The following is a 26,054-nucleotide window of genomic DNA, read 5'->3' as shown; positions in this document are numbered from 1 at the left end:
ACTTTATCTTGGAATAAAAGTCCTAGCAGACTTTTATGTGATAAGTGATAAGTGATCATGCTGCTGGTGCTCCGTTAGTTTAAATCTTGTTCCAGCTTGAATTGGAGATCTTTTGGCTTTTTTGTTTGTCAGTGGAAAAAAAAACCTGCCAGAGACGGGTTTCACAATTCATTTGATATGTTCATTCAGGTAAATACCTGTATTCACATACATGTGACTGGAGTAGTAAGTCGCGAGTGTGTCTGTTTCCAGCTGCTTTGTTTATTTAGGAAGAGAAAAAACCAAAGAGAGTAAATTGAACTGAGTTTCCACATAAAACTGATGTTTGGAAAGTTGAAAAAAAGCTTAAATGCCAAGGGAGTGCACATTCAATTTTTTTTTTAAACGAAGGACCTGCTGGCCTTAATTCTAGCGTGTATAAGGTGCTATTTTAATATATATTTGAGGCTTTTATTCGAATTTACTTATAAAAACTGAAAATAAATAAGGGGCAGAGTTCTTTATAATCTTCCTTTGTAGACCTCAGTTTCCATTAATGAAATTTGAATCCATGATTGATTTGTATTTATTGGTAACATTTAAAATTCACATATAGCTTTATCAACTCAACTTTGTAATTAAAATTGAACTATTGCTATGTTGTGGTACACTTTTCATTTCAGTTTTATAACTCATTTTACAGTTAATTAACAGCTCATCGGTATTAAGGTATATATTTGGGTAGTTAACCTATCAACTATATACATTTTGGCATTCTTTGGCATAGTGGGGTTTTTTTTATTGTTTTTTTATTTTTTTAAAAATTTTTGTTGAGGTATAGTTGATTTTGGCATAGTGTTTTATTAGCAGTTTACAGGTGCTTAACCTGGATAAAATGGTAGTCTAGTGGGACTCTGTAAAAGTGAAGGCACCTGTTTCCTATCTTTTCTACTGCATATATAGTGTAGTGGGACTCTAAGTGAAGGCACCTGTTTCCTATCTTTTCTACTGCATATGTAGTCTAGTGGGACTCTGTAAAAGTGAAGGCACCTGTTTCCTATCTTTTCTACTGCAGATTGGAAGAAGTGTATTCACATTATCTACATGAGGGGACATGTTTTTTCTTAAACGTATCTCAACTTTACAGCCTACATTCTATTTTTTAAAAATAAATTTATTTAGTTTTGGTTGCGTTGGGTCTTCGTTGCTGTGTGCGGGCTTTCTCTAGTTACAGTGTGTAGGCTTCTCATTGCGGTGGCTTCTCTTGTTGGGGAGAACGGGCTTCAGTAGTTGTGGCACATGGGCTCAGTAGTTGTGGCTCGCAGGCTCTAGAGCGCAGGCTCAGTAGTTGTGGTGCACGGGCTTAGTTGCTCCTCGGCATGTGGGATCTTCCTGGACCAGGGCATGAACACGTGTTCCCTGCATTGGCAGGCGAATTCTTAACCACCGTGCCACCAGGGAAGTCCCATAGCCTAGATTCTTTAAAGAAGTCATTTTCTACTACTGAGTATATTTCCAGCTAAACTTTACAGCCCAGATTCTTTTAAAGAAGTCATTATCTTTTGTTGAGCATGTTTCCAGCTAAAGTGTTTCCAGCTTAAGTGAAGCCTACTTTGAAGGTCTCACCATTTCACAGTGATTATTTTAACAAGTGACCTTTGAGTACAGGCTTCAGAAAACAATTAGTTTATATCAGTTCTACTGTTGAGTGTCTTTATAGATACTGATGTGCTGAGGTTCTAGCATATGCTGCCCAAGTGTTTTCTTTGTAGTTGTCAATATAATCAGATATCACACTTTTCAAGCATGTGAAATGAATGTATATAAAACTGTTAAATAATCTTTCTTGGAGATAGAACTCCAGCGTTAAAGAAGTGCTAATTTAACCAGCGTACATAAAGCAGAGTTTGGCATGACATTTGGGTGCTTTGTATGTAACTGCCTTGTTTTATTGATTTTCCGTGGTTAGATTCTAAAGAAAGAAAATCCAAGGCCAAGGATTTGGCTGTCCATGATAAAACATACAAATTTAACAGCTGTTTCCTTTGGCATAAAATGGTTACCTGGTCTCCCCCGACCCTCTCCAGTTTTGTGTTGACCTTGAGATGCTTATTCTTTAGAAGAATTGTAAGTCAAAGCAGTACTGGATAGACACTTAAACTTATATTATAACGACTTTTGTTGGCCCCTAACTGCCTTGTGTCTCTTCATGTGCAAAGTCTGACCAAATATGGCAGTTTGCAAGTCATGAACACTCTAGTTCATAGAATTTAGCCTGGAAGTTTTCCTCTTGCCAAAGCAACTATAGTACTCTGAGGTAATCACCAGAACTTTCTGAAGGCTGTTCTTTCTATCTAGTAGAGTTCTCTGAGGCCTAACTTTTCCTCCAAATCCCTTTTTCCGAGTATCATAAAATAGTAAAAATAAAGCCCTAAATTTGTTCTTAAGTTCATGCTTGACATTAAATAGTATATATTACCTTGGCTGTAAAACATGAGAAATATATCTTCTTAATTTTGTGGCCGTGCTGCCAGATTTGGAGGTTTGCACTCCTTAGGAGTTAATGCGTGGTTGTTACTTATCTCCAGTTAAGATTGCATCAGCTTTTGTGTAATAAACACTACTCCTTGGCATTTATTAATATTTGTGGCAATAAATTTTTCTCCATAATAAAATATGGCATCTCTCTCTCTTTTTTAAAAATGTTTATTTATTTATTTATTTGATTGCGCCGGGTCTTAGTTGTGACATGTGGAATCTTTTAGTTGCAGCATGTGGGATCTTTTAGTTGCGGCATGCAGGATCTAGTTCCCTGATCAGGAATCGAACCCGGGCCCCCTGCATTGGGAGCGTGGGGTCTTAGCCACTGGACCACCAGGGAAGTCCCAAATATGGCATCTTCTTAAGGTACATTAGCAAATTAGTTTCTGTGGTAACGTTAACAAAATGTTATTAACTCTCAAAGCTTAACAATAATTGGACTATTTAAAAAATTTCTTTTTCCCATTTTTCCTCATTTTTACACTTTGGTACTTATAACCAGGAATCTGTGGTTATCATCTTGTTTTCCAGCTTCTGAGGGTGCCCCTGTGTCAGGAAAAGGAATTGATATGCAAAATCTTTCTTTGGGAACGTATTTTAAGTATCATTATGGGTATTAAGAGACAGCATTCAAGGCTAAATTGGATTAAATTTTAGGCGGTTGTATAATACTATTGTGAAGAGCCACGAGTTAACCATTTTAATGCTTTTACCATAGGGTAATAAACTCTCATGCTTTTTTTAAAATAAATTTATTTATTTTTGGCTGCATTGGGTCTTCGTTGCTGCGCGCGGTCTTTCTCTAGTTGCGGCGAGCGGGGACTACTCTTCGTTGTGGTGCACGGGCTTCTGGTTGCGGTGGCTTCTCTTGCTGTGAAGCACGGGCTCTAGGCGGGCGGGCTTCAGTAGTTGTGGCGTGTGGGCTTCAGTAGTTGTAGCTCGTGGGCTCTAGAGCACAGGCTTAGTAGTTGTGGCGCACGGGCTTAGTTGCTTCACGGCATGTGGGATCTTCCCGGACCAGGGCTCGAACCCTTGTCCCCTGCATTGGCAGGCAGATTCTTAACCACTATGCCACCAGGGAAGTCCTCTCATTCCTTTTAAATATGCTGATAAATGGATTCTGGCAGGGTGAGAGTAGAAACATGTCATGTAAATCTTTTTTGCTGTGATACATGATTTCCTATGAATAGACCTCTGATATACCTGCAAAAGAGAAGTGGTTATATCTTTATTGTAGTTACCTGTTGAGTTCTCTGTGAATTGAAGAAAAATCTGATTTCTATCTAACCTCAAAAGCTAATTCTTAGATAAAAAATTGTTCCCTAGTAGAAACTTCTTTTTTTTTTAATCTTTATTTTTTTGCTTTTGGGTTGTGAGAAAAGAACTTTTTAGATAGGTTTAAAAAACGTCTTTGAGGGCTTCCCTGGTGGCACAGTGGTTGAGAGTCTGCCTGCCAATGCGGGGCACACGGTTTTGATCCCTGGTCCGGGAGGATCCCACATGCCGCGGAGCAGCTGGGCCCGCGCACCACAGCTACTGAGCCCGCGTGCCGCGACTACTGAAGCCCGTGTGCCTAGAGCCCGTGCTCCGCAGCGAGAGAGGCCACCGCAGTGAGAAGCCCGTGCACCGCAGCGAAGAACGGCCCCCGCTCACCGCGACTGGAGGGGGCCCATGCACAGCGGCGAAGACCCGACGCAGCCAAAAATAAATAAATACATAAATAAAACCCCAAAAAAATTGTAAAAAAAAAAAAAGTCTGTGAAACTAAATTAAATATATGTGAATTCTTTTATCTTCTTACATGGTGCCTATCCCAGTGCTGTGAGTGAAAGTGCTCAGTAAATGTTTTTTGGTTGCCCACCCCCTATTCAACACACTTAACAAGTGTCCCACCTTCCTTGTATAACTATGGACCAGGGCATTCTTGTATCAGAAGATTCAGAAAACTGTGTGTCTTCTGCCAAAGTTCATGGTTTGTCTACACACATTCCCTTGAAAATCAGAGGTCATGGAAAAGAGGAACCATATTTACTGCATTAATCTCAGGCTTTGACTATCTATCAGATGATTTGCTTACTTAGCATTAAATTCACATAGTTTAAACATTTCAGATCAAAGTATAGACAGATTGGTATTCTAAACGGAATAGATACATATTCTTTGCTGTGGATGAGAAGGAAGTATATTGACTAATTTCCTGAAAGCAGGAAAAGTGGTTTTTTGTTTTTGTTTTTTTTTTGGCTGCGTTGGGTCTTTGTTGCTGCGCGCAGGCTTTCTCTAATTGCGGCGAGCGAGGGCTATTTTTCGTTGCAGTGCACGGGCTTCTCACTGCAGTGGCTTCTCTTGTTGTGGAGCACGGGCTCTAGGTGCACGGGCTTCAGTAGTTGCAGCACTTGGGCTGTGGCACACGGGCCATAGGGCTCACGAGCTTCAGTAGTTGTGGCTTGCAGACTCTAGAGTGCAGGCTCAGTAGTTGTTGCACACGGACTTAGTTTCTCCAGGGCATGTGGGATTTTCCTAGACCAGGGATTGAACCCGTGTCCCCTGCATTGGCGGGCGGATTCTTAAACACCGCACCACTAGAGAAGTCCAGAAAAAGTCTTTAGGAAATCCTGCATTGCTTAAAAATATTTATGTTTTTATATTTATAGAGCACTAGTGTAAATTATATTATGCTTTAGAAATCCATTCCAGAAAAAGTAAATACAAGGATACTTTTACAAAAAAATGTATATTACTGAGGTTTGAAGTATAATCTGACCTTGTGAATGAGTAGTATTGGGTTGGCAAAAAAAGTTAATTTAGGTTTTCCCATAACATCGTGTGGAAAAACCCGAACGAACTTTTTGGCCGATACATTAACATTAACTAACTCTCCTTGTGTTCCCAGAGGTGGGTTTCTCTTGGGTCAGTGGCATCCAAATAATTTTAAAATTTAGCTGCAGAGATATTGTGTTGAAGGGGCATAAAGCCAGCATACCTAGAGTTCTGCAAAAAACTAAAGTGCTGTTTCCTGAAATAGCCAGAGGAACATGGGAAAACCACTTACATGGTTTATTTTCTTCAGGTGTCAGCAGTATTGCACTCAGATAAGAACACAGAGTTAAGTGAATTGTTTTTTGTGCATTTCATCCCCACTTCTTACTTTTTGTACCTTTCATTTAAAGTATCAAAATACAGCGGGTAGAGTGTGAACTTTGGAATCAGAAAGATATAGATATCCCAAGTCTTGAACTTACTTAATATATGACTGAAGGTAAGATACTTAAGGATTCTGATTCTCAGTTTCTTCATTTGTAAAAATGGAACTAATTATGCTTACATCATGGATTAGGACTGGGAAGAACCTGGCAGTCCCGCCCCCCACCCCTTTCCTGGATATTCTCATTCACAAAAGAGTAGAAAGGGTTTGTTCCCCTCATTTTAGGTATGAGAAAACTGAAACTATAACATTGTCCAAATTAAATCAAAAAGGACTAAGGAGTTCAAATCCCAGTTGGTTTTTCAATGTAATACCAGACTGTTAACTTTAAAAAGTCTTAATGAAGCTTGATTAGTCTTTGAGAAAGTGAGAAGTAACTCTGAGAACATTGGCTGTCATCTTTAGGCACTTTTCTGTATTGATTTTGTGAGTTTTATCCTAAAGATCCTATAAAGTTAAAATTAGGTTTTTAGAACTTTTATTGACCAGTGAATGGATAAACAAAAGGTGGTATATACATACCATGGAATGCTATTTGACCTTAAAAAGAAAGGAAATTCAGACGCATGCTACAACATAGATGAACTTGTGAAATAAGCCAGCCATAAAAGTATAAATACCATATGATTCTACTATTTATGTAAGGTACCTAGAGTAGTCAGATTCACAGAGACAAAGTAGAATGTTGGTTGCCTGGTGGAACAGGAGTTGGAATTTAATAGGTACAGAGTTTCAATTGGGGAAGATGAAAACTTTCTAGAGGTGGGTGGTGGTGATGGTTGCACAATGTGAATGTACTTAAAGCCACAGAGCTATACACTTAAAAATGGCTAAAATGGTAAAGTTTATGTTACGTACATTTAACCACAGTTTTTAAAGATTAAAACTTCTTTTTTTTTTTTTTTTTTTTTTTGTGGTACACGGGCCTCTCACTGCTGTGGCCTCTCCCGTTGGGGAGCACAGGCTCCGGACGCGCAGGCTCAGCGGCCACGGCTCACGGGCCCAGCCGCTCCGCGGCATGTGGGATCCTCCCGGACCGGGGCACAAACCTGTGTCCCCTGCATCGGCAGGCAGACTCTCAACCACTGTGCCACCAGGGAAGCCCTGAAGTGACTCTTTAACTTCAATTCCAGATGAACTACAAAAGATAGCTTAACTATAGGAATATAATAACTCATAAGACAAAAGTTTTTTAATTTTTAAAAAGATTTAAAAAGTTTTAATCTTTAGGGCTTCCCTGGTGGTGTATTAGTTGGGAGTCTGCCTGCCGATGCAGGGGACACAGGTTCGTGCCCTGGTCCGGGAAGATCCCACATGCCGCGGAGCGGCTGGGCCCGTGAGCCGTGGCCGCTGGGCCTGCGCGTCCGGAGCCTGTGCTCCGCAACGCAACGGGAGAGGCCACAACAGTGAGAGGCCCGCGTACCACAAAAAAAAAAAAAAAAAGAGTCACTTCATAGTTTAAAGAAGTGGATTGTCACAGGCATTATGGGTTAAAATTTGCCTAAAAGTGACTATTAGATAAGCTGGTTTTTCTTGCCTTTATGTGCTGTAGGCCCAAGATGATTAAGTTATATTTTCTTTTTGGTTTTTAAAGCTGAGCTGAAATTATTCAGAAGGATTAAATTAATATGGTTCTTAGCTCACTAAAATAATTCAAATAAACAGCCCCCAAATTCAAAGTCAGACTTAAAGACACATCTATTGTTTAGCAATTAGCAGTGGTGGAAAGGAATTTATTTTTCTAAAAATGGGATGATTTTCCACTGAGTTTTGTTAGATTTGTCCTACCCTTCCCAGGGATAGGCTGTGAGAAGTTCATATGAAAACCAATGCAGGGAAACAAATCTCAAAGCCAGAAAAAAAGAAAAAAGCTGAGATTAAGATTGTATGATTTTAGGGCTTCCCTGGTGGCGCAGTGGTTGAGAGTCCGCCTGCCGATGCAGGGGACACGGGTTCGTGCCCCGGTCCGGGAAGATCCCACATGCCGCGGAGCGGCTGGGCCCGTGAGCCATGGCCGCTGAGACTGCGCGTCCGTAGCCTGTGCTCCGCAACGGGAGAGGCCACAACAGTGAGAGGCCCGCGTACCGAAAAAAAAAAAAAAAAAAAAAAAAAAAAAAAGATTGTATGATTTTAAAAAATAACTTCTTTGTGGTTTAATTTTAAAGAGCTACAAACCCACAAGAATTGGCCTGCTACAGCATCTTTGAGACTTGACTCTCTTGCTACTTCCTGACTTGTCTTTTTCTCAACAGAGAGTAATCTTAGCAGATCTGTGTTTTAAAGGGTATATATAACTGGGAGCAACATAGAGTATGGATTGGAACGGGGAGAGAATGGTGATAGGAACACCAAGGAGGAGAGGTGCATTCCTGAAAAGGACATAGGCACCTAGATACCTGGGTTTGGATCAAGTTCTATAATTGTCTCTGTGAACTTAAGCAAGTTATTGAACCAGTCTAAGCCTCAGTTTGTCTGTCATATGAAGTTTATACCTTTCTGGCAAGGTTAATATAAAGATTAGTAGTAATGCATATAAAGCTTCTAAGTACCATGTTGGGCATATATAATTGATACTCAGGAACTGCTAAGTATTGTTCTCTTTAGACTTAGCAAGATGATTTAAGTATCCTCCTTAAGATTCCCTAAAGCTGTGCTCATTTTTTCACTTGCTGAGCAAACAAAAATGATGAGGATTGGGAGGGAAGTGATGAGTGTTTTGGTACAAAGGGAATCCAAGGTATGTTTTGTGGCTCAGTGTTGTTTATCTGGTTTTCACAGTTAGAAACTTGATGAAGAGTCAGTCAGGCACACTCAAGGGTAGTTCTTTTTGAGTCTCTTTTTCCAGTTGTCATTCATATCCACATCCCAGACATGCTTGTAGTGTATCATATTTGTCATTTGTTCATCTCACATTACACAGACTCTATCACTTAAACACTGATGAGAGAGTATTATTCATCCAATCACATTTATTGAGGACTGCCATAGCAAGGATATGAAGATAATATGAATAGAACCTAAGATCCCTGTTCACAAGTAGTTCAAAGGGACTATGTGTGCTCATTGTATTCCCAGTATTTACCATGGTGGTTTATACTAAGTAATTGTTTCTGGAATGAATGATCAATATAGTATAGGAGAAAAGACGTATAACACTTTACGGTGTAATAAATGCTGTAATTCTGTGATAAAATTAAAAAGCAAGCAAACAAAAAGCCTTCGGAGCCCTAGAGGGAAATAAGGAATGTTTCAGAAGGGAAAAGGGGAGGTTGAATATTTGATTGTATCCCAAGGTTGCTGGTGGGGAAGAAGGACTAATGGGGGAAATGAAGTCACATTCCTAGCTTAAGAAATGGCATGAGCAAAGCCTTGAAAGCATAACAATGCATGATATATTTGGTGAGTTGTCTGGTATGGTTTGATAGAAGGAGATAAAACTAGAATGATAGATTGGCTCCAGATTTTTAAGAACTAATGATATTATAAAGAGTTTGGATTTTTTTCTGTTTTCAGTCAGGAGCAGTCAAAGGAAGGGGTGGGATATATGATCAAATCTGAATTTTAGAAATTAACTATGAGGCCTTGGTAATGACTAGAGAGAGTCTAGGAAGGGAGACTTATGTTGTAGCTAAGTTGAAAGAGAATGAAATACTTAAGTCAGTGACATGAAAGATGGCAAAGAAGGAATAGATTTGGGGTATGTTTTGGAACTAAAATCCATTAGAATCCCAAGGGAGAATGAGAAAAGGAGTCATGGATTTGGGGGGACGTTTCTATCTTGGATCAGTGGTTATTAACCACTGTTAGGGGAGATATGAGGAAGACTATGCTTGTGTGAAGATGGGGACTGCTTTGGACATGGGACACATGTAGCAGATCCCACCTGTGTATTCACATAACACCATTTGCATACCTCTATTATACCAAGCACTATACTCTATTGTAATTACTTGTTTACTTGTCCATTTTCTTTACTGTAAGCCTGTCAAGGGTAAAGAGTACCTTTCCTCTCCGTAACACTGTACCTAGTGCCTGGCACATATCACTCAGTACAGAATAGAAAAAAAAAACAAAACACAAACACCCACATGAAATTAGGGAGAAAGACAGGGCTGCAGTATCATCAGCATACAAAAAAATTTTTTTATAACCACATGAGGTACTGAGATAGCTAAGAGATCTTGTTCCATGGAACAAGAAGGAGGCCAGGATGGAACAAGAAGGAGGCCAGGATGAATTTAAAGAGTGAGCAGAGGGGCTTCCCTGGTGGTGCAGTGGTTAAGAATCTGCCTGCCAATGCAGGGGACACAGATTCGAGCCCTAGTTTGGGAAGATCCCTCATGCCGCAGAGCAACTAAGCCCATGCGCCACAACTACTGAGCCTGTGCTCTAGAGCCCGCAAGCCACAACTACTGAGCCCGCGTGCCACAACTACTGAGCCCGTGTGCCACACCTACTGAAGACCACCCGCCTAGAGCCCATGCTCCACAACAAGAGAAGCCACCGCAATGAGAAGCCCCCACACCGCAACTAGAGGAAGCCTGCGCACAGCAATGAAGACCCAATGCAGCCAAAAATAAACAAAATAAAATCTTTTTAAATTAAAGAAAAAATAAAGAGTGGGCAGAAAAAAAGGAACTCAAAAGACAGCTGGGAAAAGGTACCAGAGGTAGAAAATGGAAGCAAAAAGATAAGAGTTTCACAATACGGAAATGATCAGCATTTTCATTTATTTCAGCTGGTAGAAGTAAGATGAGAACTGAAAAGAATAGTTTGGGTTTTGAAATTTTGTATTGTTGATTTTTAAATGTTTATAGATACATATTTTTTTTCCTTTCCGAACGGATGCTCAGAGAACGTTGAAGTACCCAGGGTCCCATAGACAAGGTTTGAATTCAGCTTTTAAAAGAGGATGTGCAGTGAAGCTTGGTGAGAGGTAAGGGAGCCAGATTTTGAGAGGGACTGCTCAGTGAGAGTGGGGAGTCCCATTGAAGTGCAGAAGGAGTTAGTGCTTCTCCTTCAGGAAGAGTTTCAGGAAAAGCAAGGAAACAAAGATGAACCAGAGTGCTGAACTAGTGGCCGGGAACTAGCACATTTTACTTGTCTCAAGCATGTCAAGTTCAATTACAAGTATCACGCAGACCTCTTTTATCAAGTTTGGTAGGTCACTTATTGGGAGGTGATTTTTCCTCTACTAATTGCACATTAGCAAATCCATGCCACTGCAAGTTCACTGTTTATGTTACTGCTGTGAACGATGTTAGAAACAGTACAAATATCTGATGGTATTCTGTCCCAAAAAAGTTCAAGTTTTTAAAAAGTAAACACTGATTATCCAGGAACTGACTGCTTTTGACAGACTGTCAAAAGAGCCTTTACCATGGCTAGTTCTTTTACATTTCACTTTCCTTTAGATGGGTTTATAGTTTTAAGAGGAGATTGAGAATGAAAATGAATTTTCATTCAACAAGATTGAGGTACATTATTTACTATGATCTTCGCAGAAGTGCATAGTTGAGCATAGAATTGTCACTTATGTTACAGAGCAGGATATAACATAACTGAACCTTTGGTTTGGATGCATGAGGTTGCATAATTAAGCAAAATTACCTATCATTTTAAGTCAGTTGATGTGTTAAAGGAGATAGAATGAAACATCCTTGAACTGGCACTCACCAACCTGGCCCTGTTGGTAACTGGACATGTTATATAAGGATCTAGGCTCATCACTTATATAAGAAGGAGACAAACTGTGAGTGCCTGCCAAATACCAGGGTGTTCATATGTATATTATTTTATTTAAAGTGGAATAAAAATCTTGACTCTGTATACCTTACAGAATTGTTAGGATGATAAAATGAGATAAAGAATGTGTATATTTTAGTAATCTGTAAAGTACTATACAAAGATACAAAGTATTCCTTTACATGTAGTTAGGTATAAATAAATTAGAATATGGAACTAAGAATGTTATATATTTTTGCACTAATATTGTTTCCTGAATTGAATTTCCAAAATCAGTTTTACTTGTTAATTCCTTTAAAATTGGAAGTTTCACTCTCCAGTTAATGAAGAGAGTGATGAAATGGAAAAGAACTGGCCATCATCAAGACTCTTGATAGCCCTTCAATAGCAGTTGGCTCCTGGATATACATATATCTATTCCTTAGTAATTTTTATAATGGCTCCATGAGGTAGATAGTACACCATTTTCATTTAGATAATAATGATATAGATATAATGGCTCCATGAGGTAGATAGTACACCATTTCATTTTCATTTGAGGCTTGGTGTGACCATGCTTACACTATTATTAAATAGTAGAATCAGCATACTAACTTGGATTTTTTTCTAACTCTTAATTGTGTGCTTTACCGTCACAAATATGACTTCTTACTGTCAGTCTGTAAAAGCTGCTCTTGCCTTTTCATGGGTGGCTCTTGTTCTTTTCCATCTTTATTTGCCACTTATCCTATTTCTTTAGCAAATATTTGAGCACCTACTATGTGCCAGTCATTCTTTCACTTGTTAGGGATACAGCAGCTAATGAAACAGGCAAAAATCCCTGCCCTTATGCTTACATGATACTTAAAAACAAATGATTAAAATGTAAAACGTGTCGAATGGTGATAGGTGGTATAGAGAAAAGTAGAAAGGGATGGCAGTGCAGGGTATTTGGGGGAGGAAGTTTATACTTTATTGTCCATGAGAATTGGAATTAGAGTAGCGGGCTTCGTGTGGTAATTGGTGTAAGTAGGGATTAAAGACAACAAAATTAGTTCTTATGGTCTCAAGACAGAGGTTGTAAATACTCTAGAATTTTGCCAGGAGTATACCAAGTTCTGGGGGCACCTCTTTATTATGGAGTCCAGGGAAGGGGTGGTCTTATTCAGAGACCTTGGAGGCCATGGGCTCCCTTTTCACTTGTGCCCACGGAGGCCAGAGAAGAGGAGTGTTATTATATAACCTTTCCTGTACTGCGTAGTGTTTTGATAAATCCCATTCCCACTGAGTGATTCAGTTACTTTCAGGTGCCAAAACAAATAGTAAAGTATCTTATAAAGTGTACTTTCCTGTCACCTCCTCAAAGAAAATAGGTTGAACTTTGAGCCTGCCGAATCTTCTCAGTTTCATAGTATAAATATCAAAGTATACTATTTTTGAGTCTAGAATACTGTAGAAAGTTCTCAGTGTCTCTGAGATCATAGCTTTAGGGAACTTTCCCAGGCCCTCTGCTATCTTACTATTAGTAACATTTTAAAAGATGGAAAAAAGACTAATTAAGCATGAAAATCTTACCCAAAGTACAAGTTCTAAAAAAGATAGAGACTCCTTTATCTGATACTTACTATTTTGGAACAAAGCCCAAACATTTGTAGCATTGGAAAAGCATCATCATCTAATGGAAAGAGCTTAGCTTCTGGAATCATAGATATGTTGGTTCAATTTTTGGCTTTGCTTCTAACCAGTTAAATTACAACCACTACCTTGAACAAGTTACACCGTCTCTCTGAGCCTCAATTTCCTAATCTGTGAAATAGATATATGAATATTAAGTTTGCTGTTCAGGGACTCAACATCAAATTGTAACACAACATAATAGGTACTGTAAGAAATGTAAATTGCTATGGGAACCGAAACAAGGCAGGCAGTGCATTTGACTCTGGGGAAAGAATGGGCAGGCCACTTGGAAAAGGAGGGTTATTAGATCATGAACGATTATTTCTAGTTGTCTGAGTACAGAAGCAAGGGAACCACTTTAGGAGGAGGATCCTAGGAGGGCAGATACCTCAAGGTATTAACATATATATCCTTGGCAAAGACATTACCTCCTCTAGTATATTTTTTAACTCTTCCAACATGTTTCCATAGTTTTCTTTACCCTAAATCAGTACCTATTAACCTGTTCAATTTGCCTCTGTTCTCTACTAAATTATAAACTCCTTTTGGGCAAGAATCTATTTTTTCTTGTTTAGCATATTCTATTCTTTATAAACTAGACACTTGGTAAGTATTCATTGCATAGATGAAGCAGAACTACATTTTTAAAAAAGTTTTCAAAAGTACATTTGAAGCATCTCTAAATGCTACGCTATACATTTAGATTTAGTCCTATGAAAAGTAGAGCCTTTAAGCAAGGAAGTTAGTTTAAGTTGAAAGCAGCAGGGAGTCCAGGGTTTGAGCTTTAGTTATGCCTGATTAAATGACCCTACATGTCTTGGGTTTGCCATTTCCTTATCTGTTTAACAGTATTGATAATTTCTAGGTTTTCTTCCAACTATGGTATTCAGGGATTGTGTAATTCTTGCTGCCATGTGTTTATCTAGATGTTAGCCTTTGAGGAAAAAATAGTGCTTGGCATATGGTGTATGCTCAATAAACGTATGTTCAATTAAAAATCCAAAGCATAGATCAGGACTTCTTAATTGGAGAGACTAAACAGATTCTCAGAACCTTTACCTCTTTGGGATACAAGATGAGCATACAGAGAGAACAACTTTTTTTTTTAAGAGCAACTTGTGTTTATTGGTTAAAGCTCTCTGAGTATAATGTTGTATCGTCTGTTCTGTTGTTGTTTTGGCAACCAAATGGGAACATTGCCACAAAATATGCAGAACCAGGTTTTTCTTTTTTTTTTTTAGGAATTTTTTTTTAATTAATTTATTTGGCTGCATTCGGTCTTCCTTGCGGTGAGATCTTCGTTGTGGCATGCAGGATCTTTCGTTGCAGCACATGGGCTCAGTAGTTGTGGCACGTGGGCTCTAGAGTGCATGGGCTCAGTAGTTGTGGCACGCTGGCTTATTTGCCCTGAGGCGTGTGGGATCTTAGTTCCCTGACGAGGGCTCAAACTCTCGTCCCTTGCGTTGGAAGGTGGATTCTTGACCACTGGACCACCAGGGAAGTCCCCAGAACCACGTGTTTTTTTGTTTTGTTTTGTTTTTTGGTGGTACACAGCCCTCTCACTGTTGTGGCCTCTCCCGTTGCGGAGCACAGGCTCCGGACGCGCAGGCTCAGCGGCCATGGCTCACGGGCCCAGCCGCTCCGTGGCATGTGGGATCTTCCCGGACCGGGGCACGAACCCATGTCCCCTGCATCGGCAGGCGGACTCTCAACCACTGCGCCACCAGGGACGCCCCAGAACCACGTTTTTAAATGGTAGATGAGTTCGAGTTTTATTCCATGAGTCAATAAATAATTGAATAGCTTTTCATAATTGACACATTTTTAACTTCTTGCTGGAAATTTTTGGCCTGAAACTCTTTTATTGGTGATGTTCATATTAAGTTGAGTCCTAAGAAACTGTGGGATAGGAATATTGAGTTTTTAATAGACTTCTGATTTCTTGCTATGTAAGGTATTTCCCTGCTCTAGAATTTATGCTTGCCTTGCCTTGAATTTATTTTTTTGAGGGGTTAATATGAAATTTTGTTTCTTAAAACATGTTGTTAGTATAAGTATCAGCAGTGTTAGGAAAACCTTAGTTATTGTCCTAAGCACTTTCAATTTCATTTGTTTATATAGCTTTACAAATTAAAGGTAGAAAACAAGTTCAGTACTTCATAATTTTTCTCTAAAAAGAATAGAGTTACAACATATGCCAAAGAAATCAGTGTAGGTAGGCAGAGTTATTCTCAAGGGAATATGTTTTATTTATTTATTTATTTATTTATTTATTTATTTATTTATTTATTTATTTATTTATTTATTTGAAATATGAAGTACCTTGGCCCTCAATTTCATCAAACTCCCTTATATCTGGAATAAAAAGCCTAAACTGTAAGTAGTGAAAGTCTTTGGGAAAGCTTTTGGAAGTTTTTTTTTCCCCCCTAAGTTTTTCCATATGTATTTTGTAAAAATTAGAACATAATTGAATATCTGGCAGACATTCTATATGAGTATCTTTATGGTTTTTGTTTTTCAGGCATTTTTAAAATATTTAATCATTCATGAGTTGAGCTTCATTCTTGAGTCATGGATGACAAGGCTTCTGTTGGAAAAATCAGTGTCTCCTCAGACTCTGTGTCTACTCTTAATAGTGAAGATTTTGTCTTGGTTTCCAGGCAAGGAGATGAGACACCATCTACAAATAATGGAAGTGATGACGAGAAAACAGGACTCAAGGTAAAACTACATAACCTGCATTTCTTTTGCTTAGCCTTGCAAAAGCAAAACTTGGCCTTAATAGGAAGGTATATGGAGTGAAAGTGACGACATGGAAATAATATCCTTTCTTTTTTTTAATGCTAAAGCGTTTTATTTATAATTAGTGATAGTGACAAATTTATATCTGATTAAGGACTTTCAATTTGATTAGCTTCTAAATCTTCTGATATCCCTAACTGTAAAAACTAGTGATCATAGTATAAACATTTGTTATTTTAGTATTGTTTTCATTTTCCCATTGAGTTAGAGGTGATTGTTTTTTTGGGGCCTGGTGTATGTAGTGTAAAGGCAGTGGCAGGTCTGCAGTGCTATTTATAAAAATAAGTTTTAGAATTACTAAAACAGAACTTAAAATTCCTGGCTTTTGGCCATTTCTGTTTATATTTTCTCAGCCAGATAAATCACTATTAACTTCTTTTCCCATACTCTGTTACTGTTTTGCTCTTTATGGATATAAGTAAGAACAGATTACCTGTTAATGTCACTTAAAATGTAAGTAGCTTTAAAAATATTTTGATTCTTGTTTATGTCTTATTTATTCAACAAGTGTTCATTGAGTATTGACTTTGTGCCAAGTACTGTTATAAATACTCAGGATACAGTAGCAAATAAGGCAAGCAAAGCCCCCTGCCCTCCTAGAGCTTTTAATCAAATGGGGAAACAGATTCTAAGCAAATAGGAAAATGAATATGTTAAGTAAATTTAGGTGCTTTGAAGAAAATCAAAGCAGAATACATGGATAAAGAGTGAATGGCAGGTACTGTTTTAGAGAATGTCTTGAAATGACATTTGAGCAGAGATCTGAATGAAATGAGGAAGAACCTGTTCATGGAGAAATGTGAAAAAGCACTTTCCATGGGGAACAGAAAATAAAAAGACCCTGAGGAAGACCACCCTTTTTAGGACAGAGATTAGAGCAGAGTAAATAAAGTAAATAAAAAGTGCTAAAGTATGAGATCCAGTGATGTGTAGGAACTGGATCATGCAGCACTTTATAAAGCTTAGTAGGAATTTGGACTTTATTATAAATGTGAAGGGCATTTTTGGAGAGCTTTGAATGTGTTAACTGGCTGAGAGAGACAGCATGGATGGTGTGAGCTTTGTGGACCCATTCCCCAGAAAAATTGGTGACAATTACTATGTTTTTTTAATTAAAGTCTATGAAAATGTTTTAAAGGACATAGAGCAATTGAAGAAACATTTATTCAGAGAAATTTACTAAAATTTGGTTAAGAATCTGGTATTTGAACCAAGACGTGTTTTTTCCTTCCCATCTCCCAGCTGAGCAAGATGGTAACTCCACTCCAGATTGGTACAGTCAAGAAAATAGGGTTTCCTCTCCCCACAGCTCCCACTTGGAGGGCTGTCTTCCAGTGAAGAGCAGGATGAGAGCATTCCTCATCCTGCCCCCGTCACCTTTTGCTGGCCAAGTGTGAATGAGTGGTAGGGGCTGCCTTTTTTTTGCCCAGACCTTACTTCTGGGATGAAGGCTCTACGTAGGGCACAGTGCTGCTGAGAATACTGAGAGCCCAATTGCCCTTACCCTTACCCTGGCTCTGGCATGTAAGGTAGTGGTTCCACACGAATAGAGGGAAGTCAAAAATACCAGAGATTACTACACAACCTCCCACACCTACCAAATACTCATTTGCTGAAGATGTGTCACTCAGACAGAAGTACGTCATTGTCTGCACTCTGAACTTTATAGCTATAGCTCAGAGATTTTGCCTGCAGTGAGAAGTGGGCCATAAAACAGCTCCTTATCTCTTCCCAAGAACCGACTTTATTTACAACAGAGGGCTTCCCTCGTGGCTAAGTGGTTAAGAACCCACCTGCCAATGCAGGGGACATGGGTTCTAGCCCTGGTCCGGGAAGATCCCACATGCTGCAGAACAGCTAAGCCTGTGCGCCGCAACTACTGAGCCTATGCTCTAGAGTCCACGAGCCACAACTACTGAGCCCACATGCCACAACTACTGAAGCCCGCACACCTAGAGCCCGTGCTCCACAACAAGAGAAGCCACCACAATGAGAAGCCCGTGCACTGTAATGAAGAGTAGCCCCCGCTCGCTGCAACTAGGGAAAGCCCACACACAGCAACAACAAAAAACCCCCCAGTGCAACCAAAATAAATAAATAAATAAATAAATAACTAATTTTTAAAAAGCATATTTACAACAGAGTGTAGAGAAGTTCAAGCCTAAGGGTACCCTCAAAAACAGTGGAGGTTGTGGTGAAAGGTAATTGGGAAGAGATTGTTAGATTGGTTGGACATACGGTTTAACTGTAGGCTTGCAGGGAGAAGACTGCCTGTGGTAGGGACAGATCTCAGACATTGACCTCTGGAGCTCTCCTGTCAAGGTATCCTAATTTGATTGGTTTCTTCTATGGAGCAATTTATTACCTTAGTGGATTGTTGAAAACTGTTGAGGAAATCAGCCACAATTAGTGGAGTTTAATATCCACATGTAGTCATAGAGACAGAGCATCCTGCCAAAACTACTACCCCAGGATGACTGAAGGCAAACCCAGAGGAGCAACATCAAAGGTTTAACACCATGGGAATTAGGGGAATAGAATTTACTAAAATAAGTCAGCTAGTCACTAAACAAACAAGCAAGCATAAAAAATAAGTCCCAGGGTGTGGAGACCAGTACCGAGAACTGGAACAACGTCATTACCTAAAGTATCTAGTTTCCAACACAAAATGTGAGACATGCAAAGAAACAAGAAAATATTACCCATACATCATTTTTTAAAAGGCAGCACATACTGCTTGTGAGAGTCATATTGGACTTAATATGCAAACTTTGAAAGTAGCCATTACTAATATGTTCAGTGAACTAAAAGAAATCATGCTTAAAGAAATAAAGGAAAGTATGATGACTGTAAAACCAAATAGAAAATATCATTAAGGAGATAGAAATTACAAAATTGCCAAATGGAAATTCCGAAGTGGAAGAGCACAATAACTGAAGTGAGGAATTCACTGGAGAGGCTCAACAGTTAATTTCAATGGGTAAAAGAAAGAATTAATGGAAAGAAATGTGATCAAAATGGCAGTACAGGAGTTTTCTACCACATGAGATGAGAGTACCTTCATGGAAGTCCAGGAGTCCAGCAGAGAAGTTCCAGCACATTGTTGGGGCAAAAACATCCAAGATTGGACCCATTGAAGACGAAGAAAGGAACAGTTTCATTTTATGTGTGTCACCCCACCCCCAAGGTGGCACAGCTCAGTGCCAGCAGATATTTAGCTCATGATTTCTTCCGTGGCGGAAAGTGAGTGTGTGATTGAGCACCTGACTTTGCCAGCTTTGTGGTACACTGCCAGAAGGGCCCATTTCTTTCTCACTCCATCCAGAATACTGAGTCATAAACTGGATAACCTGGGGGTCGACAGTTGTGCTGGAAGAAGAGCAGCCAAGGTTGGGAATGGAACATATCCAAGGGGTGTGGATCCTATTAACTGCTTTGGGGACTCCCTCAGGAAGCCCACCCATGAGCCACTGGGGACACCTCCCCTGCCAATCCCCCAGCTGGCCCATGGCCACCTCTGAGCTCCACACTCCTCACCCAAAGGTGTCCCTACCCTGTGGCTGCCTCCCTGTGCACAACCCTGAGGGCAAGAATGGTATGTGTGAGTCTTTGCAAATGGCTGGTGAGCACATGCAAAAAGTCAACCTGATTCTGTGGGATTGGAAGAAACCACACACTTGAGCACTCATCATCATCTTAGGGAAAACAAATGCGATAGAGAGCATCAGAACACTGGATCAAGCAGAAGAAAGTATTGTGAAGGACAAGACAGATTATTTGAAATTATCTAGTCTGAGAACAGAGGGGAAATGAAAAGGAGTGAAGAAAGCTGGCCCATGGCCAGCTGGCCCAGTTCATAGTGTGAACTACGGCATACCACTAAAATGATCAGTCTATGCAATATTGGAGTCCCAGAAGGACAGGAGAGGGAGAAATGGGCAGAAAGCTTATTTAGAGACATAATGGTTGAAAACTTCCCCAATTTATTTTTTAATTATTATTTATTTATTTTGGCTGTGTTGGGTCTTCGTTGCTGCACATGGGCTTTCTCTAGTTGCAGCAAGCGGGGGCTACTCTTCATTGCAGTGCACGGGCTTCTCATTGTGGTGGCTTCTCTTGCTGCAGAGCATGGGCTCTAGGCGTGTGGGCTTCAGTAGTTGCAGTATGTGGGCTCAGTAGTTGTGGCGCACGGGCTTAGTTGCTCCGTGGCAGGCGGGATCTTCCCGGACCAGGGATCGAACCTGTGTTCCCTGCACTGGCAGGCGGATTCTCAACCACTGCACCACCAGGGAAGCCCCAAAACTTCCCAAATTTAGGGAAAGATTTGGATATCTGAGTTCATGAAGTTTATAGGTTCCTCCAAAATTTCAACCCGAAGTGATCCTCTCCAAGATATATTACAATAAAGTTCTAAAATCAAAGACAAACAGTTTTTAAAGCAGCAAGAGGGGAAAAAAAACTATCTCACATTACAAAGGAACCCCCCATAAGGCTTTTAGCAGATTTCTCAGCAGAAACCTTGCAGGCCGTAAGAGAATGGGATGATATATTCAAAGTGCTAAAAGAAAAAAACTGCCAACCAGGAATACTTTAGTTGGCAAAGTTGTCCATCAGAAATGAAGGAGAGGGAATCCTCTGGGGCTTCAGTGGTTAGGACTCATGCTTTCACTGCCAAGGGTGTGGATTCAATCCCTGGTCAGGGAACTTAGGTCCTGCAAGCTGTGCAGCATGGCCAAAAAAAAAAAAAAGAAATGAAGGAGAGAGAAAGATTACAGATTTTCCCCTCAATCTGAAAGTAGAATGTTCCTATGAAACTTCGTAAGCTGAAATGGCATATAGTGAAGAATATCCCCTGCTTTCTGAAAGTTTGTGTTACACCCCTTCGCTTTTACAAGCGACCTACATTAGTACAGTAATTGCTTTTTTTTATAAAAGCAAAAATCCTCTTCAGGTTTCTTTCAGTTAGCGAAAACAGGTACTAATGTAGGGCTTTCTAAAAGCAAAGTGGCATATTGCAAACTTTGGGAAAGTGGGGGGTACCTGTACTTCCCAAATCACTGCTGAGGGAGTTGATCATCACTAGACCTTAAGAAAAGTGGTTAAAGGAGTTCTTCAATCTGAAATGAAAGGACACTAATTAGTAACATGAAAACATAGGAAAATATAAAACACTGGAAAAGATAAGTATATAGTCAAAATCAGTATAGTCTGATACTGCAATATGGTGGTGTGTTAAGAAACTCTAGTATAAAAGTTAAAGGACAAAGATATTAAAAATAACAATAGCTACAATGAATACATAATATAGAAAGTTAAATTGTGACATCAAAAACAAAGTGTTTGGGGAAGTAAAAGGTAGAGTTTTGTATGTGATTGAAGTTAGGTTGTTACTGTTAATATACTGTTATATCCTGTAAAATGTTTTATGTAAACCTCATGGTAACCACAAAGTAATAACCTACAATAGATCATAAAAGATAAGGGATCAAAGTATACCACTACAGAAAATCATCAGTTCACAAGGGAAGATAGCAGGAGAGGAAGAAAGGAACAAGGGAACTACAAAACAACCAGAAAACAATTATTTTTTAATTACTTAATTTATTTTTGGATGCGTTGGGTGTTTGTTGCTGCACGCGGGCTTTATCTAGTTGTGGTGAGCGGGAACTACTCTTTGTTGTGGTGTGCAGGCTTCTCATTGCGTTGGCTTCTCTTGTTGTGAGGCATGGACTCTAGGCGTGAGGGCTTCAGTAGTTGGGGCTTGCGGGCTCTAGAGTGCAGGCTCAGTAGTTGCGACGCACGGGCTTAGCTGTTCTGCAGCATGTGGGATCTTCCCGGACCAGGGCTCAAACCCATGTCCCCTGCACTGGCAGGCAGATTCTTAACCACTGCGCCACCAGGGAAGTCCCCAGAAAACAATTAATTACATAATATTAGTAAGTTCTTATTTATCAGTAATATTTTAAATGCAAATGAATTAAATTGTCCAATCAAATGACAAGTTTCAGAATGTATTAAAAAAACAAGACCGCGCTACATGCTGCATATAAGAGACTCATGTCAAGCCTTCCCTGCGCCACCAGGGAAGCCCCGTTTTGCATTTTTAAAAATCGTATATAAATGGAACACACAGTACGTGCTTCTGTTTATGGAGTTGGAGGGGATGTCTGGCTTCTTTCAATCAGCTTAATTACTTTGAGATCATTCATGACTGTGGTAATGAGAGTTCATTGTTTTTTTTTTAAGAGTCTAAATACTTTTCACATATTGTTTTATTTATTTTTTTATAAAAGTTCCGAGAAAAGGTCTTTGTTTTATACATATATATATTCCAACTTTATTGAGACTTAATTGAAATAAAACATTGTATAAGTTTAAGGTATACAACATGATGATTTGATACACATATATATTGGAAAATGATTACCACAATAAGGTTAGTTAATACAACAACCATCAACTCACGTAATTGCCATTTTTAAAGATTAATCTCTTAGGAACTTTCAATTAATTATATAATGTAGTAATGTTAGCTATAGTCCCAGTGCTGTACCTTAGATCCCCAAAACATATCCACTACCTAACTGGAAGTCTATACTGTTTGACCAACATTTCCTCATTTCTTCCACCACCACTGCCCACCTCTGGGCAACCACCATTTTACTCATGAGTTTGGCTTTTTTAGATTCCACATATAAATCGTGGAATGTGGAATATGTTGTGTTTCCATATTTGTTTCTTTCAAGGTGTTTTCTGATTTCCCTTTCGATTTCTTCTTTGACCCAATGGTTGGTCAGGAGTAAATTGTTTAACTTCCACATATTTGTAGATTTTCAAGTTTTCCCCATTGTTTTATTTCTAGTTTTATACCACTGTAGTCAGAAAAGAATCTGATTATGATGTCAGTCTTCTTAGATTTGCTAAGATTTGATTGCTCTGCAACGGGAGAAGCCACAACAGTGAGAGGCCCATGTACCGCAAAAAAAAAAAAAAAAAATTGGCTTGTGAACCTCTACAAAGATGTTACCTGGGATTCTGATAAGGACTGCACTGAATGTGTAGACCAATTTGAGGAATAATGCCATCCTAACAAGTCTTCTAATGCATGAACACTGGATGAATTTCCATTTATTTAGGTCTTCTTTAATTTCTTTCAACAATGCTTTGTGGATTTCAGAGAATAAGATTTTCACTTTTTTAAACAATGCAAAGTATTTAATTCTTTTTAATGCTATCATAAATGCAATTGTTTTCCTACTGTCATTTAAGATTGCTCCTTACAAGTATATAGAAATAAAATTGATATTTGCATGATGATCTTGTATTCTGCAATCCTGCTGAACTTACTAGTTTTAATAATTTTTAGTGGATTTCTTAGGACTTTCTACATACAAGATCATATACAACTGCAAACAGAGATGATTTTTATTTCCTTCTTTCCAATATGGATGTCTTTTAGATTTTTACATGCCTGACTGCTCTGGAAATAACCTCAAGTACAATGTTGAACAGATATCCATGTTTTGATCCTAAACGGAGGAGGGAAAAATCTACTCTTTCACCAGCGAGAATGATTTTAGCTGTGGGTTTTCCACAATTGCTATTTATCTAGTTGAGGAAGTGCCATTCTAGTCATAGTTTCATTTGTTTACTTTCATGACAAAGTGTTGAATTTTTATCAAATGCTTTTACTGTGTCTACTGAAATGATTATGTGTTTTTGCTTTTAATTTCACTGATATGGTATGTTACATTAATAGATTTTAATATGTTAAACCAAACTTCGATTCCTTTGATTCCCACTTGATCATGGTATGTAATCCTTTTCATATGTTGATGAATTAAGTCTGCTGGTGTTTTGTTGAGGATTTTTGTCTCCATATTTATAAGAGATACTGACGTGTAGTTTTCTTGTGATATCTTTGTCTAATTCTGGCATCAGGGTAATATCCTCATAAAATGAATTGGGAAATATTGTCTCCTATTTTTTGGGGAGTGTGTTAAGTACTGGTATTCTTAGTTACACATTTGGTAGAGTTCAGCAGTGAAGTCATCCAGGTATATTTTTTATTGCTAATTCAATCTCTTGTTATATGTCTATTCATATTATTTATCAGTTTCATTAGTGTTTTTCTTGAAATTTGTCCATTTAATCTAAGTTCTCTAATTTACTGGCATATTATTGTTCGTAAGATTCCTTTATAATCCTTTTTATTTATGTAAGTTTGGTAGCAATGTTTTATTTCTGATTCTAGTAATTTGTGTCTCCTCTTTTTCTCTTGGTCAATCTAAAATGTTGTCAATTTTGTTAATCTTTTCAAACAACCAGCTTTTGGTTTCACTGATTTCTCTATTGGTTTTCTCTTCTGTTTCATTAATTTTCACCCTAACCTTTTATTTCCTTCTGCTTGTTTTAAGTTTAGTTTGCCCTTGTTTTTCCAATGTCTTAAGGGGAAAAAGTAAGTTATTGATTTGAGATCTTCCTTCTCTCATAATATAGGAATTTACAAGTAGAAATTTCCCTATAAGCATTATTTTAGCTATACTGTATAAGTTTTGGTATACCTTCATTGTCATTCATCTCAAAGTATTTTCTAATTTCCCTTTTAATTTCTTCTTTGACCCATACGTTATCTGGGAGTATGTTGTTTAATTTCCATGTATTTGTTAATTTTTCAGTTTTACTTCTGTTATTGATTTCTAATTCATTTCACTGTGGTTGGAAAAATAATTAAGGTGTACTTGAGAGGAATGTATATTATTGTTGTTGAGTACTCCATAGATAGGTCAAAATGGTTTATAGTGCTGCTCTAGACTTCTATTTACATATCGGTCTCCTGCTTAGTTTTTCTATCCATAATTGAAAGGAAGTATTATAACAACAATTATTGTTGAACTGTCTATTTCTCTCTTCATTTCTGTCATTTTTTGCTTCATGTATTTTGAAGTTCCTTTATTAGGGATTTCACTGTTGGACCTTCCTGGTGGTCTGACCCTTATAGGATTATAAAAAGCCCATTTCATCTGTAGTATCATTATTTGTTTTAAAGTCTATATTGCCTAACATCACTATAATCACTCGTTTTCTTGTGACTGCTGTTTGCATATCTTTTCCCATCTATTTAAGTTAAATATATTTACATCTTTGAATCTAAGGTGTGTCTCCTAGATGTTGTTTTATCCAGTGCTGACAATTTCTACTTTTTGATCATATTGCTTAATCCATTCACATTTAATGTTATTATTGATATAGTTCAAGTTAGGTGTGCTATTTTACTTTTTGTTTTTTATTTATCTCTCATGGATTTTTCATTCCTTTATTCCTCCCTTACTACTTTCTTTAGCGTTTAGTAAATAACTTTCTAATGCAGCACTGACATTTCTTTAATATTATATATATGCATATGTATATGTATGCATGTGTGTGCACGTGCACACACACATATACATATATACATGCACACACCACTGTAGTGGTGCCCGTTTGGATTCTTACTCTTCTTCCCCACCTCATCATCCCTCCCCCAAGGCAACCACTCTTCTGCTTTCTGTGAGTGTAGATTCGTTTTGCTTTTTTTTTTTTTGCGGTATGCGGGCCTCTCACTGTTGTGGCCTCTCCCGTTGTGGAGCACAGGCTCTGGACGCGCAGGCTCAGTGGCCATGGTTCACGGGCCCAGCCGCTCCGCGGCATGTGGGATCTTCCCGGACTGGAGCACGAACCCGTGTCCCCTGCATCGGCAGGCGGACTCTCAACCACTGCGCCACCAGGGAAGCCCAACAAGCCAATTTTAAAATTTGTATGGAATAGCAGAGGACCCTAAATAGCCAATATAATGTTGAAAATAAAGAACGCAGTCGGAGGACTCACGCTTTGCAATTTCAAAACTTATAGAGCGGTGGTAATCAAGACAGTGTAGTACTGACATAAGGGTAGGCATGTAGGTCATTGAAATATGTTTGAGAATTCAGAAATAGAACCATGTTTCTGTGGTCAGCTGATTGAAGCAAGCGTACTAATACCATTCAGTTGAGAACAGATTTTTTTTCCCCAACAAATTGTGCTGGGACAACTGGATAGTCACATTCAAAAGAATGAAGTTGTACCCTTATATCACACTATATATAAAAAT

General features: G+C 38.7%; 1 protein-coding gene across 4 annotated transcripts in view; it reads left to right on the top strand.

The window, feature by feature from the left end:
- Nucleotides 1–26,054, top strand: part of RABGAP1 (RAB GTPase activating protein 1) — a 152,968-nt gene that overhangs the window by 871 nt on the left and 126,043 nt on the right. Inside the window, exons 2-3 of one of the 4 annotated variants that reach the window (XM_081236284.1) lie at nt 2,745–2,886; nt 15,645–15,844. The exons of 1 other annotated variant lie outside the window; for it this stretch is intronic. In XM_081236284.1, the coding sequence (XP_081092410.1) occupies nt 15,695–15,844 (150 nt within the window). In that variant the 5' untranslated portion in view covers nt 2,745–2,886; nt 15,645–15,694. The remainder of the gene's footprint in view (nt 1–2,744; nt 2,887–15,644; nt 15,845–26,054) is intronic. 2 more of the 4 variants (XM_081236283.1, XM_081236285.1) reach the window with 2 other exon arrangements.

The sequence above is a fragment of the Mesoplodon bidens genome (assembly GCF_964165515.1).
Source record: "Mesoplodon bidens genome assembly, chromosome: 6".
In the NCBI taxonomy this organism is placed as follows: Eukaryota; Metazoa; Chordata; class Mammalia; order Artiodactyla; family Ziphiidae; genus Mesoplodon; species Mesoplodon bidens.
The sequence above is the reverse complement of the archived record's forward strand: the minus strand, read 5'-3'. Positions and strand labels throughout refer to the sequence as shown.